The sequence below is a fragment of the Silene latifolia genome, chromosome 5 (assembly GCF_048544455.1).
Source record: "Silene latifolia isolate original U9 population chromosome 5, ASM4854445v1, whole genome shotgun sequence".
NCBI classification, from domain to species: Eukaryota; Viridiplantae; Streptophyta; class Magnoliopsida; order Caryophyllales; family Caryophyllaceae; genus Silene; species Silene latifolia.
The window spans coordinates 8247256-8264008 of record NC_133530.1 but is presented as its reverse complement, the minus strand read 5'-3'; the positions used below and the strand labels follow the sequence as shown (position 1 = coordinate 8264008).

Below are 16753 nucleotides of genomic sequence, written 5' to 3'. Positions count from 1 at the left end.
GTTCTTTTGAAAGATACAAAGCTTTTGTTGCAGGTGACGGGAAAACTCAACATGTTGGAGTTGACTACGGTGTGACATTCAGTCCAGTAGTCAAACCAGCTATCATTCGCACGGTATTATCTCTTGCTCTTTCTCACTATTGGCCTATTCGACAATTAGACGTAAAAAATGCTTTCCTCCATGGCGACCTAAAGGAAACCTTTTATATGAATCAACCCATTGGCTATCGTGATAAACGGTTTCCTCATCATGTTTGTGTCCTTCGTAAATCATTGTACGGTCTCAAGCAGGCGCCACACGCATGGTATAAACGTTTTGCAGACTTTGTAGAATTGATTGGTTTTGTCCATAGTAAGTGTGATAATTCTCTTTTTATTTATTGTGATAACAAAGGTCAAACTGCATATCTAATTCTTTATGTCGACGATATCTTCCTTACATGTTCAACTGAGCTCCTGCGCGTATTTCTTCTAAATCGTCTTGGGTCCGAATTTGCTACGAAAGACTTCGGCTCTCTCCATTTTCTTTGGATAAATGCTACTCATATTGCGACACGTCTTTTTCTTTCCCAACAAAAATACGCAGCTAAAGTACTCGACCGTGCTGGTATGAGCTTGTGTAAATTAAATCATCCTCTACGCCGGTCAATACGAAACCAAAGATCAGTTCCGCCGCTTCCAGTAGTCCGTTTGATGACTGAACTCTGTACCGACGCTTAGCAGGTGCATTACAATATCTCACATTCATCCGCCCATCATTTCTTATGCGGTGCAATGAGTTTGTTTATTTATGCATGATCCAATGAAGGCTCGCATGAATGCTTTGAAACTCATTCTCCCCTATCTTCAAGGCACTATTTCATACGGTTTCTAACTTAGTTCTTTGCCTCCCATGAGTCTTACATGGATGCTTTTTAGGCCGGCTACCCAGATAAACGTTGCTCAACCAGTGGATACTGCGTCTTGTCGGGGGAAAATCTCGTCTCTTGGTCATCCAAAAGATAACCCGCCATTTCGCGGTCCAATGAGGTTGCACATCGCGGCATAACTAATGTTGTCTCGGATTCGTGTTGGCTACGTAATTTATTCGTAGAGCTCGATCACCCACTTCGCAAAGCTAGTCGTCTATTGCGATGATGAGTGTACAAAACATCAGCGTACGAAACATATTGAGCTCGATTTTAACTTTGTTTGTGAGAAAGTATCTCGAGGTGACATTCGTGTTCACCATGTTCCCTCTTGTTCACAGATGGTCGACATGTTTATGAAAGTACTTCCCTCGATCCTCTTCAATGATTTTCGCAACAGTTTTAACATTCGGCCTCCTCTCATTTCAACTGCGGAGGTGTGTTAAAATATATGTATTATATTCTATGACTAATGTATTACGAGTACTTTTTACCGATTTTGTAGCAACTAATTAGCTATCATATCTCCTGTAATGAGGCTACAATATCTCATGTTTTGGTGTACAAAAAATGATCTCAATAATATTCAAGCATCATATTTCTTCAGTCTCGAAAGTCATCAAAAAGGACGGAGGGAAGCCCTTTGGTAAAAATGTCGGCCATCTGAGAGCGAGAGAGAATAGGGTGGATGCGAACGTCACCAAGAGATACTTTTTCAGGCACGAAATAAATATCGAGCTTAATAAATGTCTAAGGCCGATTTCATACTCCTCATGCTCTTGCTTATGCAAAAGGTAAGGCTTCAGTAATAACCTTAGACAAGGCTTGATCTGATAGATGTACCAACTCAACCAAAACCTTAAGGTGATGGTTTAGGCCCAACTATTATAAATATTCCTATTACGCTCCCTCACTCAAATGCCCATCGGGCTTGAAGAATGGTTAGTTGTGCGCCGGCTCCCCCGCACCGTGTGCTGGGTTTCCACTTCGAGTTTTTGAGGAGTTTTGAGGTTGCCAGGATTTGAACCCGTGACCTTCGGTCACACTGGCTCTGATACCATGATAGATGTACCAACTCAACCAAAATCTTAAGGTGATGGTTGAGGTCCAACTATTATAAATATTCCTATTATGATCTTCCTTGTCGGGCTTCAGTTTCTCCACCAAGTACTCCTTCACAAAAATACCCTTGTCCGGTTCTATGGACTTCATCTTACCCTGCTTCACCAAAACACAATTGTCCGACTTTAGGGTAGACCTCGCCTCCCACTCAGCTCCTGAACCTCACACCTCGATCCTAGACCTGCTACTTTCTCATAAACTACTGTCTACTGGACCTATTTTTTCTTAAACGGTCGAGAAAACTTTGTTTCCATAATCTCCTATACTTCCCGCATTTTAAACGGATTTGGATCGTCTCCATTTCCTTTCTCTCCATTTCGTCTCACAATCTATTTTAATGATAATTACCCCTTTTCACTCCCATTTTTCCTTTACTTTTATGCGTAAATTGAGAACCGTTAGATGTTACCAAGATGCGATCTGAACCATTAATAGGAACTTGTCTCTCCATTTCTTTTTAGGAAATGGAGAGAAATTGGACTCATTTTAAACCCCCCTCCCCCCGGCTTTCTGATCCTCGTCATTCATCTCATAATCTCCTACTAGTATAGATCCCGCGCAAATGCGCGGTTTTTTAAATAGGAATATTAGAGAATGTAACAATTATACTATTGGTATTTAATAGTGTAATTCCCGCACATTTGCGGTATATATAGAGGTTTTGTTTTTAGTTATTATTTAAATATTTTAAATTGATACATTATTAATTTTTCATATTTTTCATATACCTCATCGTATTTTGATATGAGAAAAAAAATGAACTATGAACTAATCAAGAGAATTTAGTAAAGTTATAAAATATGTTTAATAATTTTTTTCTTTAACATAAAACTAATGATTACAAATAATAAATTTTCTCAAATTATGTTAATGATTTTTTTTTTTTTTTTTGTGATGAAGCTAATTATATCAGTTTAATATTTTGTTTTATACAAAATATGTCAAGTCATTCTCTCATATATAATAATACATAACAAAAATTTAGAAATTTAGAGTTTATAAAATTATAGTGAATTTATCTTCTTTAATTAAAATATTATAATTTAGATTTTCAAAGGAAATACTATTATTTGATTAAAAGGTTATATTTTGATGAAATGATAATAATTTAAAGAAAGAAGTATTTTTGTTTTCTTATTTAGCTTGATACCCTTTTGAGGAAAACTTTGGAGAATTGTATTCTCTTAGTATATAGGAGGATTCATTCCAAATTTTATACCTTTAAGTTTTTATATTTCAACTAATTGTATTTTAATATGAGAAAAAAAAACCGTAGTATGTCATGATTTTTTTTTTTTAACATAAAGTTAATGATTTTATTTTATAACTTTGCTTAAATTATCTTAATGAGTTTTTTTCACGTAGCTAATAATATTATTTTATTGTTTTATACAGTTTAAGTATGCATTAAGTCATTTTCGAAGAAAAATTAACGATTTTGTATTTTATGATTTTATATTCCTTTTATTTTATTTTGATTAAAACATTATATAATTATAACTTAGAATTTAATAAAAAAAAGCCATGCTTTAAGAAAAAGATTATAGTTTAATGGGAAAATTTTATTTCTTTCCTTATTGTTCCGGGTGTAATTCCAGAGCAGTGTTGTTTACCACGCAAGCTTGGTGAATGGATGTCCTTCCTTGCCTTGACTCTTCCTCTCGGTCTCCCCTGAAACGATGAACAAACTGAGGGCTCGGCTTTGCACCGAGCGTACTCACTCCGACGCTCAAGTCAGTGAACTTAAAGGGATTAAGTTGTATGTTACTTGACAAAGTATATTGTAGAGAGATAAGGGAGATTATACCAGATGAATAGTGAGTTTTAGGTTAGATTCTGGATCATTTCCTCAATGAGGGTTGAGCAGTATTTATAGACTTTCACCTTTTGTCACGTAGTGGCCAAGTGGCTAGCAGGTGAAAAGACTGATCTACCCTCGGCCGAGGGACCCATGGCAGGCCGGCGGGCCCTGTTGACTCCATGCCGAGGGGTCTTGGATATGAGTACGCGGATATGTGCCCCGGCTGGCTAGTTGTCCCAGCCGAGGCACAAGAGACAGGCCGACAGGCTGCGTCGGTTAGGCTGTCTAAAACGTTGACTTGCTGTGGATATCTTTGACCTTGCTCAATATGTTGACTCGGTCAGCGGGTGCAGAATATGCCCCATCAATTTGCCCCCAGCGTAGTCTATGCCGTGGTATGGACCTTCGATGAGTGTTGAGCGTATTCTGCGCAAGTAAAAATTTTCTGCCCCGGCTTCTTCTACCTCGGCTTGGTGCTGCTTAGGCCGTGCCGTATCGTATCCCCCCTCCACATGGATGTGTAATGGACATCAGATGTGGAAAAGAAAGTGGCGCTGGCCGAGACCGAGGTTGTGAGTGTCGTGTGCTTTTGATTGCCCCCAGCCGGTGCTGTCAAGCTTGGTTGAATCAGCGGGCCGTTTAGCAAGTAGATACCAAGGGGCGTGTTGAAGAAGATACGCCGATTGGCATTCTGTCAAGGAGCGTGTTGAAGAAGTTTTGTCACTGTTTGTCGATTGACATTCGATGGCTGCATGCTTGACATGTGTCTCGTTGTTGATTGGTTGACGTTTCATGGGCTTTGCCCTGATTGGTCGGATTGAGTGGGCTTTGCCCTATAAATAGGAGAGTTAGCCCCTGAATTTGGCCTTCCAAATTCATTTTCTCAAAAAAATTTCTTCTTCTTGCTTAACTTTCTTTGACGAAACTTCTCTCTAGTCTTCGAAGCGTTACTCGGCGTAACACTATTCCCAAGGTAAACAAACAAATTTTCCAACTTTTTAACTGTTTAAGTTTCTTTGTTGTGAAAATGTCTTCTGCTGATGCCGGACCTAGTAATCCTGCGCCGGGGGGTTCCCCGTCGCGTCTTGATGAAGAGGAGGCACTAGCCGCCGTTCCGATAAGGTCTGGGGGCCCTAGGTCTCCTTCTCCTGAAGTTGATCCAAAAGTTCTGGAGGATTGGGAGGATGATGATGATGTTGATGATGACGGTGATGATGAGGAAAGGGCTCATCCTGATGACGAGAGGCCGTACATCCTGGATCACGGCGACGCCTGTAAGGTCGGCCCTGACCGTGCTTGGACCCACAAATTTGCCCGTTGTTCTGGTCCTGACTTCTTCGAACATCATTTCTCCTTCGGCAGGGAGTATAAGATTGTTATTCCTAGAGAGGGTCAGGCCGTCTGTTGCCCTCCTCCGGGCTGAATCGGCGTATACATCAGACACCTGGAGTATGGGCTCCGGTTTCCTCTGAATGAATACGTTATGGCCATAATTAAAGCCATGAACGTCGCCGTGGCCCAACTGCATATTCTGCACCCGCTGACCGAGTCAACATATTGAGCAAGGTCAAAGATATCCACAGCAAGTCAACGTTTTAGACAGCCTAACCGACGCAGCCTGTCGGCCTGTCTCTTGTGCCTCGGCTGGGACAACTAGCCAGCCGGGGCACATATCCGCGTACTCATATCCAAGACCCCTCGGCATGGAGTCAACAGGGCCCGCCGGCCTGCCATGGGTCCCTCGGCCGAGGGTAGATCAGTCTTTCCACCTGCTAGCCACTTGGCCACTACGTGACAAAAGGTGAAAGTCTATAAATACTCCTCAACCCTCATTGAGTAAAGGATCCAGAATCTAACCTAAAACTCACTATTCATCTGGTATAATCTCCCTTATCTCTCTACAATATACTTTGTCAAGTAACATACAACTTAATCCCTTTAAGTTCACTGACTTGAGCGTCGGAGTGAGTACGCTCGGTGCAAAGCCGAGCCCTCAGTTTGTTCATCGTTTCAGGGGAGACCGAGAGGAAGAGTCAAGGCAAGGAAGGACATCCATTCACCAAGCTTGCGTGGTAAACAACACTGCTCTGGAATTACACCCGGAACACTTATATAAGTAGGTGGAGTTTGGAGGGAAAATTTTTGAGAATGTTTATTCTATTAGTAGTAGGGGGATGGACACATTGATTCATCATATTGGGCTTCGTAAGCCTCGCCCCCATAGCCCAAATTTGAGGCTACTACGTCTTTGGCTTTGAAACTGCGTCGGCTATAGCATAGTGTCACGGTCCGGTACTTTTGCCGGACCGTGGCGTGCACCCTTGCTCGTCTCAAGGCAAGATGCAAGCGACAAGGATCTTCGTACTAGTGAGGGATCGCCCACTAGCACGATACACGGGTCTCGGGGTGTGAGTCGGGATCCTAGTGTCGATCCCACAAACACGGCTTGTTAGTAAAGTGAAGGCAAAGAGTCGTTCACAACAAAGCAACAACAAGCAATACGAAGGCACAAGGTAGGAAGTAGATTTTCATTCACTAGTACTCCCTAAAGAGGGAAATTTGATTATTACATCCTGGTAGCAGGAGACATTGAATTTACAAGTTTAGTTCAGAATAGCGATATACCTATTTATGGAAACCTATTCTAAAACTGCAAAGAAAATACTTACTACAAATGTACAAGGGAAATGAAATTACATAAGCATAAAATAAATCTAAGGGTTCGAAGTGTGCGGATCGTCACACTCTCCCCCACCTAATCTGTTGCCGCCCTCGGCAACACAAAAATCTCGAACGGCGCTTCAGTGAGACATCCTCGGTGAGCTGTGGTCGTCCATGCTGCATTGTGGGTTGGCTTTCTCTTGAGTCCGGCTTGTAGATACTTCTCGGTCCACACCATGATCGGATTCATCGTCCCTTCAAGAATAGAGTGCATTTCCTTGACGGCGAGACTCCCGAACATCATGTCCTCCAAGTTTATCACTCGCCTCTGATCATTCTGGAAAGTCCAAGTCCTCGTTGCTCGAGCGGAAATTTTACGAGATCGTTCAAGGTGCTCGCTCCATCGCACCTTCACCTTGTCCATCACCACTTCAGTACCTGCATTCGAGGGTAAGTGAGTTCTCCAGGACGCCGAATCAACATTTCGGCGCGGCCCCCTGATGGTACGAGGCCTTCTCTCTTGGGTCGACCGACCCAAAACCCAGGACGTCGATTCAAAGATATCGACGCGGCCCCCTGATGGTACGAGGCCTATTTCTTTGGGCATTTCGGCCCTCATTGTCTACTCCTCGGTGAGGGGGTAGACTCTTCTTTCGTCCCCCAGGCCACTTAGCATCGTAGTTAGCCTGGGTCTTGTTCGCCCTCGGCTCCACCGAACCTTTAGGCATTCTCCAAGGTCGCATCCCTTGTTTCGGCGTCGGTATCACTCTCATAGCCGAAATTCGATGCTGCCCCTTGTCTTCGTCGCCGTCTACCGTATTCACTACGATAGACCCCATTAGTAGCATCGATCCGTCACTTGGTTTCAATACTACCAATGCTTTCTGAAAGAACTGCATCCCGAGTACTAACTTGAAGTCATCCAAATGAACGGTGGTGAAGTCGAGCTCCCCTGCCCACTCACCCACTTGGACCGCGACCTTCTTAGCCACTCCTTGGACGCTTCTCATTTTCCCATTGACCGCTTCAGCACTGTTAGCATCCCGCAGAACTAGCCCCAACCGATCCGCTTCCTCTTTCGTAACAAAGTTATGGGAGGCGCCCGAGTCGATCAAGGCTCGTGCTTGCTTCCCATTCACCATCAAGTCCACGTACATGAGCCCGTTGGATTTCTTGGCGGAGGAATCTTCGTATTTCCCCATCGCGCTGATCCGTTGGAGTGAGCCCATCCGTGGTTGGTCTTCACCATCACTCGAGTCTTCGTTACACTCTTGGTGATAGTCAGCCAACGCCCCATCAAGACGTTCTTGAGCCCCTTTCGGCATCTGCTTGAACATGGCATTGAACTCCGCTTTGTTCGGACAATCGGCCATCTTGTGAGGACCCTTGCACACAAAACACGCGAACGGTCTCTTCGTTGTGGAAGCAGTAGAGTTTCCCGCCTTAGAAGACGAGCTTGAGGGCGAGTTTGTAGTGCTCGCCGATTGGGCTTCACTTCCTTGTGAGCGGAACCGACTGTTCCCAACTGAAATGGCGCTGTTTTGTGGCCTTTGTCCATTGTACCCACTTTGTGATGCACCCATATTCCCCGTTGGTGCCACAACTCTTGGTGCCTCTCGCTCTCCGTGAAAGTCGAGTAGGCGCTCCGCAGCCGATATGGCCGAAGACAGAGTTTTGGGATTCTGCCTCATGACCTCTTGTTGTGCCCACCTCTTCAACCCGTCAATGAACTCGAATGTCCTATCCGTCTCGGACATTTCGCTAATCTCGAGCATGCACGCTGAGAATTCCCTCACATATTCTCGGATTGATTTGGTGTGCTTGATTTCCTTCAACTTCTTCCGAGCAACAAACTCCGTGTTCTCGGGGTAGAAGTGATCCTTCAAGATCCTCTTGAAGTCGGCCCACGATGTCACCGTAATCGTGCCCACATCGATTTCCTTGTACCTAGCCCTCCACCACATCTTGGCATCGTCGACTAGATACATGCTTGCCGTGACAACTTCCGCGTCTTCGTCGAGCCCACTTACTCGGAAGTATTGCTCCATATCGAAGATAAAGTTATCGACCGCTTTCGAATCCCTCGCCCCATCATAGGCACGAGGTGGAGGGGCCTTTACCTTATGGCTCCCCACAGATTTTCCGTCATTGGCCACCGCTTTCACGAGCGTGGCGCAAGTGTTCTCTAACATCTCGACCTTTCGATGCAGATGATTGATCTCTTCCTCCCGATCGTCGGGGATCGCACCACTGATCGCTTGGATACGGGTGTCCATCCCGTCCACCTTTGTCTCAAGGTCACAAACCGTCTTTTGCAACTCCTCGAGGCTCGCAGCCATCCGCATAACGATGCTCTCGAGTTTGGGAAGCTTGACGTCGATTGTGTCCATTAAGGCATCCACTCGGTCCTCGATTGTTTCGCCCATTTTCTCGATCTCGATGAACAAATGCGGCTTGCGGCTAAACCCGTCCAAGACCGGGCTCGATACCAAATGTCACGGTCCCAGGTGATTTTTGCCGACCGTGGCGCGCACCCTTGCTCGTCTCAAGGCAAGATGCAAGCGACAAGGATCTTCGTACTAGTGAGGGATCGCCCACTAGCACGATACACGGGTCTCGGGGTGTGAGTCGGGATCCTAGTGTCGATCCCACAAACACGGCTTGTTAGTAAAGTGAAGGCAAAGAGTCGTTCACAACAAAGCAACAACAAGCAATACGAAGGCACAAGGTAGGAAGTAGATTTTCATTCACTAGTACTCCCTAAAGAGTGAAATTTGATTATTACATCCTGGTAGCAGGAGACATTGAATTTACAAGTTTAGTTCAGAATAGCGATATACCTATTTATGGAAACCTATTCTAAAACTACAAAGAAAATACTTACTACAAATGTACAAGGGAAATGAAATTACATAAGCATAAAATAAATCTAAGGGTTCGAAGTGTGCGGATCGTCACACATAGCCACTGAGACAGTTGATAACTTCTCTCCATATCCACTTGGAAACGGCTCGCTGTCAAGTGATTCTGGTAGACGTTAATGTTCCAATGCTACTGTCGAGGTGTTTCTTGAGGTCTCGCTATTTCCATCGTATCCCTGCTTCGATGTGAGAGAATTAGTGACCACCTTAGCTTTGTGGGCCAGCTCCGAGGCAGCAGATGAAAAGTAAGGATGGCAATTGGGGCCCTAACCGAATCGATCCAAAGGAAAAAATCCAGTTCAAACATCAACTAACCATTAGTGTTTTCCAGTTGTTCTCTCTTCAGACGACTCATTTTCGTCTGAAAGTTTAAGACGGCCATATATAACCCATTTACAGCTAGATGTGACCAGTTTTTGACAAAAAGATACCTGAACAACAAACACTAGTTAGAACATTTTGTCGTTAAATGTTACTACATTTTACCATAAAAATGGTGACATAAGGCCGTCTTAAACTTTCAGATGTAACATGCAAACTAAAAAGTGTACTGAGTTTAATATTGCCGTTGAATCTCCACAATCTCTACTTGAATCTTAAACTAAATTATAAGGCATTACATTTGGAAGAATGACCCATTAGAGCCACAAATCTCTGACAAACAAAAAAAAAAACAGAATTCAGTGATTCAGAGTTAGTGAAAAGGCATCGTGATGAAGGAAGCTGATCGTCGATGGCGAAAAATGGATATTGCTGGTAAAAATACTCATCTGGAATCATACTCTTGATCTTCTCTTAGACATTAGAACCCGAACTTCAATAAGATGGTGCTATGATGATGAAGACAAGAAAAATGAAGGCTCAGGCGATAACATCGGAAACTCCAAATATGAGAGGCTTATGTTACAAGGTACTGTCACCATTCTTAACAGGCTTGACGTCCTGGCCACCCCACTTCTGCATTCTACTGCTTGTTTCTTCAACCTGCAGTTAATGTTCACATCGAAAAATTTCACTCGACTTTTTTTCAGTGTAATAGACATTTCATTACAAATATAGTCTAGAATCTACATTTGGCCTTAACATTCAACTATTGCTAATATTTTGGAAAAATTACTTAATGTACTGCATAGGTAAATTGTAGCGAGCTAATAACTCACCTCTGTGTTCCAGTTAGTTCGGTAAAGAATAACCAGTAGAATCAGTGTCTGCAAGGTGGTTCCGATAATCATACCTCCCCAGATACCCTGCACATTCACAGGAAGCTTATATTTCAGAGACGAACAAAGAAATTAAAAATAGATCTACAATACTACAATCATCAACAATAGGAAGGGAAACTAAGGACCTGTACTCCCAGATTCGCTACATAGCCGAGTAAGTATCCAACAGGAATCCCGAATGCATAATAGCAACCCAAGTTTATATATGCTACAAGAGCTTGCCATCCCCCTCCGATAGCAACGCCTACAAAATTTACAAGCAAGATTAACTTGATTATTTTTCAGATCAGAAGTTTGTTTAGGCCAAGAAGTCTAAAAACAACACCAGAAGAACAGAAACGGTCACATTCGAACATATCCAATCAGGAACAAGTACCTGATATGACGGGCTGAACGCTATTAAGAACCATGGTGACCCCAAGAAGCCAAGCAAGTTTGGAAACCGCTAGCTTTAGTACCTCACTGTCCGTGTAAATGATAGCAAAATGGTTCTTAGCAACGAGGACTACTACCATGCATACAAGTCCGATAATTAGAGACTGAAAAACTGCTGTGAAGACACTGTACTTGGCCGCCCTTGGACGATGCATTCCTAGCTCATTTGATACTCGAACACTGCATAATAGTAACGGAAAACCATTTCAGAAATCGTCAGTAGTTATAGACTATAGTAATCTTTGCCAGGCAGAAATCTTGACAGGAAGAGGAAGAGATCAATTACCTTATTGCACCATTAATCCCAAGGAATACCATGAACTCTATCCCGTTTATATTCATGCTGAAACGGAAGCATGAAATCACAGTCAAACACCAAAAGAAAACCCAAAAATATACAACCTTAAAAAAACTACATCCGCAAAACCTAGCTCTTGAGATCTTCTAGCTATTCCCATAATTTTATTGTAAGACGGTATGATAGACGAATAAATCAAAATGGTTCATTACTCTTTGGTTATGGATTATAATGGAATAAATCAAAATGGCTCACTAAAGTGGCTGCCCTTCTTTCTTTTGTGAAGTAGCGGTCCTTCAATGCAGTTCTCGACGCAATTTTCATCTTGGGTCATTCGGAAACAACCTCTTTGTGTTGCTAACACAAGGGTAAGGCTGCGTACATCCGACCCCCCTTACCACGCAATTTGCGGCAGCCATTGAGACACTGGGGCAATGTTGTTGTTGTTGGTATGATAGAGGAGTTTTTCTACAGACGGACAAAAATGTTGCTAATTAACTACATCCGTGACTCACCAGATAGCAAGAGACCCAACAGCAACCACAGCATCCTTAAGTCCACCAGCGAGAAGAGAAAGGCTCATTACATACCAAACTTCCAGGCAAAGCATCACAGCTGAGGCAATAGAAAGCCGAACAAATGCCCCTAAGTCTTTAAAAGCTGCCATTGAAAAACCCGTCCAAGCATCCTTACACCAACCAATTACATAGATCACTTGCGCGATAACTGTTACCCAGCTCGTGATGTTAAAAGCCATTGCAGCTCCGACAATTCCCCAATCAAGTATATATATGAAAAGCCAAAGCATGAAACAATGGTTGATCAAAGCTAAAAACCCAATCCATGCTAGCACGGCTAACTTGCTTTGTGATTGTAGAAACTTTTGGGTGGGGAAATTTACGGCCAAGGAGAACAAATTTGGAAGTGTGAGGATGCTGAAACTTCCTGCAGCTTCAGCTAGGTCATGCTCCTGGCCTAAAAGTTTTAGGATCGGCGTTGCAAAAATGTAAAAAGGTGTGAGCACCAAAGCGCTGAAGGTTAAGATGATCCATGATCTTTGCATGTATATTCCAAGCATATGAACTTGGCCTGCTCCAAACGCTTGGCCGCACAGCGTTTCTAGTGCACTTCCCATGCCAAGCTACATTTTTAACATCATTCATCAGCATATTACAATTTTAAAAGAACAAATTCGTAGCGTAGCTGGTTATCACTCTTATCGCTAGTCCGCTACCCAATTCATTCAAAACAAAATCAAACAACATCAACCCAGTACCACCAGAACCGGCTTAATCGCATTTTGAAGCACATAGAGGTTATTACCGGATAACCCAATTCATTCATGTAGCCATGTACGGACGGAAAAATGCCATCAAACAACCAAAATGCAATACATTTACAACTTGAACTACCAAGCTAATACCCATTCAACTATCCATCCAAGTTTGTCTTTGATTTTAAAAGTAGGTATAGTTCAGAATTGCAACTTTTATAATGTCCATTAGTATGATTTTGTCTACTACGGAGTACATTATTCGCTAAGCAAATTTGCGGATGCAATAATAAGTTTTCTGGCAATAAAATAAATCGAGCTCTCAATCGTGCTAGCTCAAGTCATTCAACTACTCTCTCCTTTTCACTATGATATTGAAGCTTAACATTTTGCTATATCCATAAAACGATACCTTGACCCTACCTTTTAGCATTTATTCCGATTGCAAATATAGTTTTCCTAAAGATTCACATATGTAATTTAGTATACTTCATTATCTTATAATACGGAATACCATTTTGTTATATATTTTAAAATATTTAATATTTAAGTTTCAAATTTTTACCTCAAAAAGTCAATCAGAAACGTCTTTAGTGAAAAGATCGCAGAGAGTACATCCTTTTATCATAATCCTTCAATTATCATTGTACTCAAGTAACAATCAAAGAAAGAAGCAAAAATAACTTTATATAAAAGATGAATTAATTCAAAACATCATGAAGAGATAATTGGAGAAAGTGACAATACATTAACAAACTTTAAATTGTGGGCACGATAATAAATTGTGTTCCATTCCCATGCTCAAATTTATTGCTTTTTAACATATAATCCTTTACGCAGATTCTAGAATAAGACGGTTTCATACCGTGAGACGGACTTTTTCTATAAAAATTCATTCATACTATATAACTATCAATAAGAGAGTGAGTTTTATACAAGTGGACCGTCTTATTGTGTAAGACCGTCTCACAAAATAGTCACTGAATGCCACACGCAAATTGCAAAGGACAAATTAATCCTTGATTTATTGAAGGTTCACTTAAAATTGAGTATCCCCAACTTGTTTGTTCAACATTTAAGCTACATTTTAGTTTCAGCTTTCCTAAAAGACATGTACCAAATATTAGGAGTATGAATGGATGCTTATTTATTAACAACCACAAACGAAAAGCCGAAAACTGATGTTTCATAGTGAGTTTTATTATTTTATATACCACTCGTGTCGATTTTCTTACTTATCCATCTAGCTAACTACAATGATTAACTATATGAGCAACAATTTATTTGTTCTTCCCGTTTTTAATTACAGAAGGCCGCATTATATCACTGTGTCAACAGTTAATCGCTTATAGCAAGCGCTAAGGGGGTTTTATGTAGAAAACCTTATCTTCGGATCAGGTCGGACAAAGGGACGGCTTCACTTGTCCCGAATGATCCATATTACACAAATTTGCATGGACTGACTACTGATTTTACGAAAAAAGAGGGTATGCCCCCCATTTAAAATAAATTGTTACTCCATTTGTTCAGTCCAATTCATTACATTTTTCGAATTTCTCCTCACATATTTGGTCAAATGTAGTGAATTGGACCGAACGGAGGGCGTACATGTAATTATCTTTCCAACGAAAACGAAGTTTATTATAGGGAACAAAGAAATGGTCCCATCATCAATCATCATTATATGTTTAATTCATATTGTCAACTTTCAGAGATTAAAACAAAAATTCATTAAACAAACTAGGGACCATGAAAATAGAAGGAAAACTAAACCTACTACCTACTTCTTTAGTTAGTAGAATAAGTCACGAGAAGATCCTAGGAATATGTCAAAGATGAGGATTTTCAGAAATAAATTAGGAATATACAGAGTGTATGGCTGTATTTCTGTATGCACCCAAATATCTCTCAACTGTTTCTACATAAATAAATAAATACATAATACAAAATACAATGATAACATACATCCCCCAAATTGACAATTGAGTCAAAACTCACCCAAAAAGACAAGTGACTCATAAATGCAAAAATAATCCTACCAAAAAGATGGATTTACGCGTATATTGATGTCATTAATAATCCGTATTTGATTTAAGCTTCTATTTCCTCTTCTGTAACCTTAAATACAGCTACCGTGATAGTGGTGATATCATATCGTATTTAATAGAATGTGGTCATATCGAATTGTAACCAACAACTAGCCTCACCAATACTTATACTGTATACAAAAAGCACAATATTAATAGACCATGACTCAATGCCATATTGCCATTATGTTTGTGCACCATAATAATAGGCAGCAAAATAAATCACATTATTGAAGTACTGCTCACTAGAAATAAATGAAACCAGTTAACTGAAAATGGGACCTCTAATAATGGTACTAGGAGTACATTGCAACACGAAGTCACAAACACCTTGTCTAAATATTTAGAGCATCCATTACTACGAAGTAGATATCGACTAACTTAGCTGGTAAAGTAATGAGCCGTGGTACTCATGACTTAGGTTCAAACACAGTATTAACGCCTTAAGGATTAAAGGTATTAAAAAAAATCATGGAAAATTGAGTAAAACATGACTTTTAAGTTAGAAAAACCGTAAATATATTTAAACATAAAAATCTCATAAATTATCAATAAACTATACACAGAATTAGTTGTTAGACTTAAGAAAGTTGATATACAAATGGCAAAATTAAGGTCAAAATGTCAGTGTCATGAATATCAACAAATGAGTCATAATTGAGAAGAACATTATATAATGATTCTCACTAGGTAATTAGCCCAAATTCTAGAATTAGACGGTCTCACATCGTGAGACGGTCCTTTTCTTGAAAAAGTCATTCAAAAATTGTTATCAATAAAACAGTGATTTTTATACAAATAAACCGTCTTACGGTCGACTGTAAGACGGTCTCACCCAATAATTACTAGGTAATTAATCTCACATGGTTTTATAATACTCATCTACACACTCATGATGATGCCAAAAATGACACTATACAACAAGATCAAATATTAATATTATTATGACAATTATGGCATTAAGATAATCAATATTTATGAAATTGATACCCTAACTAACAAGTGAAAGACAAAAATATGATTTAGACTGCCCTGTCATTAAACGTAGTTAATATTATGATCATGTGACGGACCTTTCAAGATTTTGATCCCAATTAATTTTATTTTCTATTCAATAAAAAAAAGGTAAATCGACCGAGTTAAAGCCGGTAAAGTCACGGGTTCAAATCCCGTCAGCAACAAAAAAACGATGGAGAAGATACATACCATGAAGCCAAAGGAGAAGGTACCAATAACAGAGAGAGAAATGGAAACAGCGGAAAGTTCAAGGTCACCAAGATGTCCAACAAAAATAGTGGTGACGGTATTAGTAGCATAACTACATATTGTTAAAAACACCAATGGTGCCGCTAACGACCATAGTTTCACCGTCTCAATCCAAAAGACTCTAGCCGCATCTTTCACACCCGTCAAGGGTTCATAATCTTGTATACCCGTTGTACCTACACTCTCTAACAATGGTGTGTCCATTGCTTGTTTGATGTTATTTTGATTTTTTGGTTATGCACGTATGTTTTTGTGACTTTTGTGTGTGTTTGTATATATAGAGATGTTATTTGGAAGTCGTGTAATTTTTAAATAGAATGACATACGCTTGCTCAATGCTCACATAGTCACATGCTTGTATATGTATCATTCATTTCGTCTCCTACTTACCCCTTTGTGTGTCCTAGTTGTCCACGTATTCGTTTTAGTCTATACTCCTTTGCTAATTGCTAGTGGCATAGCAAAGGAACGCATTTCCAAAATCCTTTGATTTTTTTTAAGACGATTATATTCATTTTAAGAATTTAAGTATAAATGACTGAAAAAGGGTAAATTATACTATGGTTCTATTTGGTAAAATCAACCTGATCCAATTAACCCGACCTAAAAAGGCTGATCCGAAACTCGAAATCGACCCGAACTAGCACACCCGAAACTCGAATTGACCCGACCCGACCCGAAAATTACCCAAGCTTTCATGGACCCGTAACTGACCCGGAATGACCCGATTTGAACCCACCCAACCCGAAAATGACCCGA

General features: G+C 40.8%; 1 protein-coding gene across 1 annotated transcript; it reads right to left on the bottom strand.

The window, feature by feature from the left end:
- Positions 1-9951: 9951 nt before the first annotated feature.
- On the bottom strand, positions 9952-16482 carry LOC141656624 (protein DETOXIFICATION 35-like). Its single transcript, XM_074463576.1, has 7 exons — positions 15935-16482; positions 11884-12509; positions 11357-11413; positions 11012-11250; positions 10761-10879; positions 10573-10659; positions 9952-10396 (listed from the first exon to the last, which is right to left on the bottom strand). The coding sequence occupies exons 1-7, from the start codon at positions 16196-16198 to the stop codon at positions 10316-10318; spliced, it is 1473 nt and encodes a 490-aa protein (XP_074319677.1). The 5' UTR covers positions 16199-16482; the 3' UTR covers positions 9952-10315.
- Positions 16483-16753: the final 271 nt, after the last annotated feature.

Bases quoted from the DNA above. Each gene is read 5' to 3' on its own strand.
- LOC141656624 (XM_074463576.1), bottom strand. From the start codon at position 16,198: ATGGACACACCATTGTTAGAGAGTGTAGGTACAACGGGTATACAAGAT. The intron at 10,660-10,760 runs GTCCTTAGTTTC...GTGAATGTGCAG, and splicing joins TAGCGAATCTGGGAGTACAG to GGTATCTGGGGAGGTATGAT. The intron at 10,397-10,572 runs GTGAGTTATTAG...CATTAACTGCAG, and splicing joins GAACTAACTGGAACACAGAG to GTTGAAGAAACAAGCAGTAG.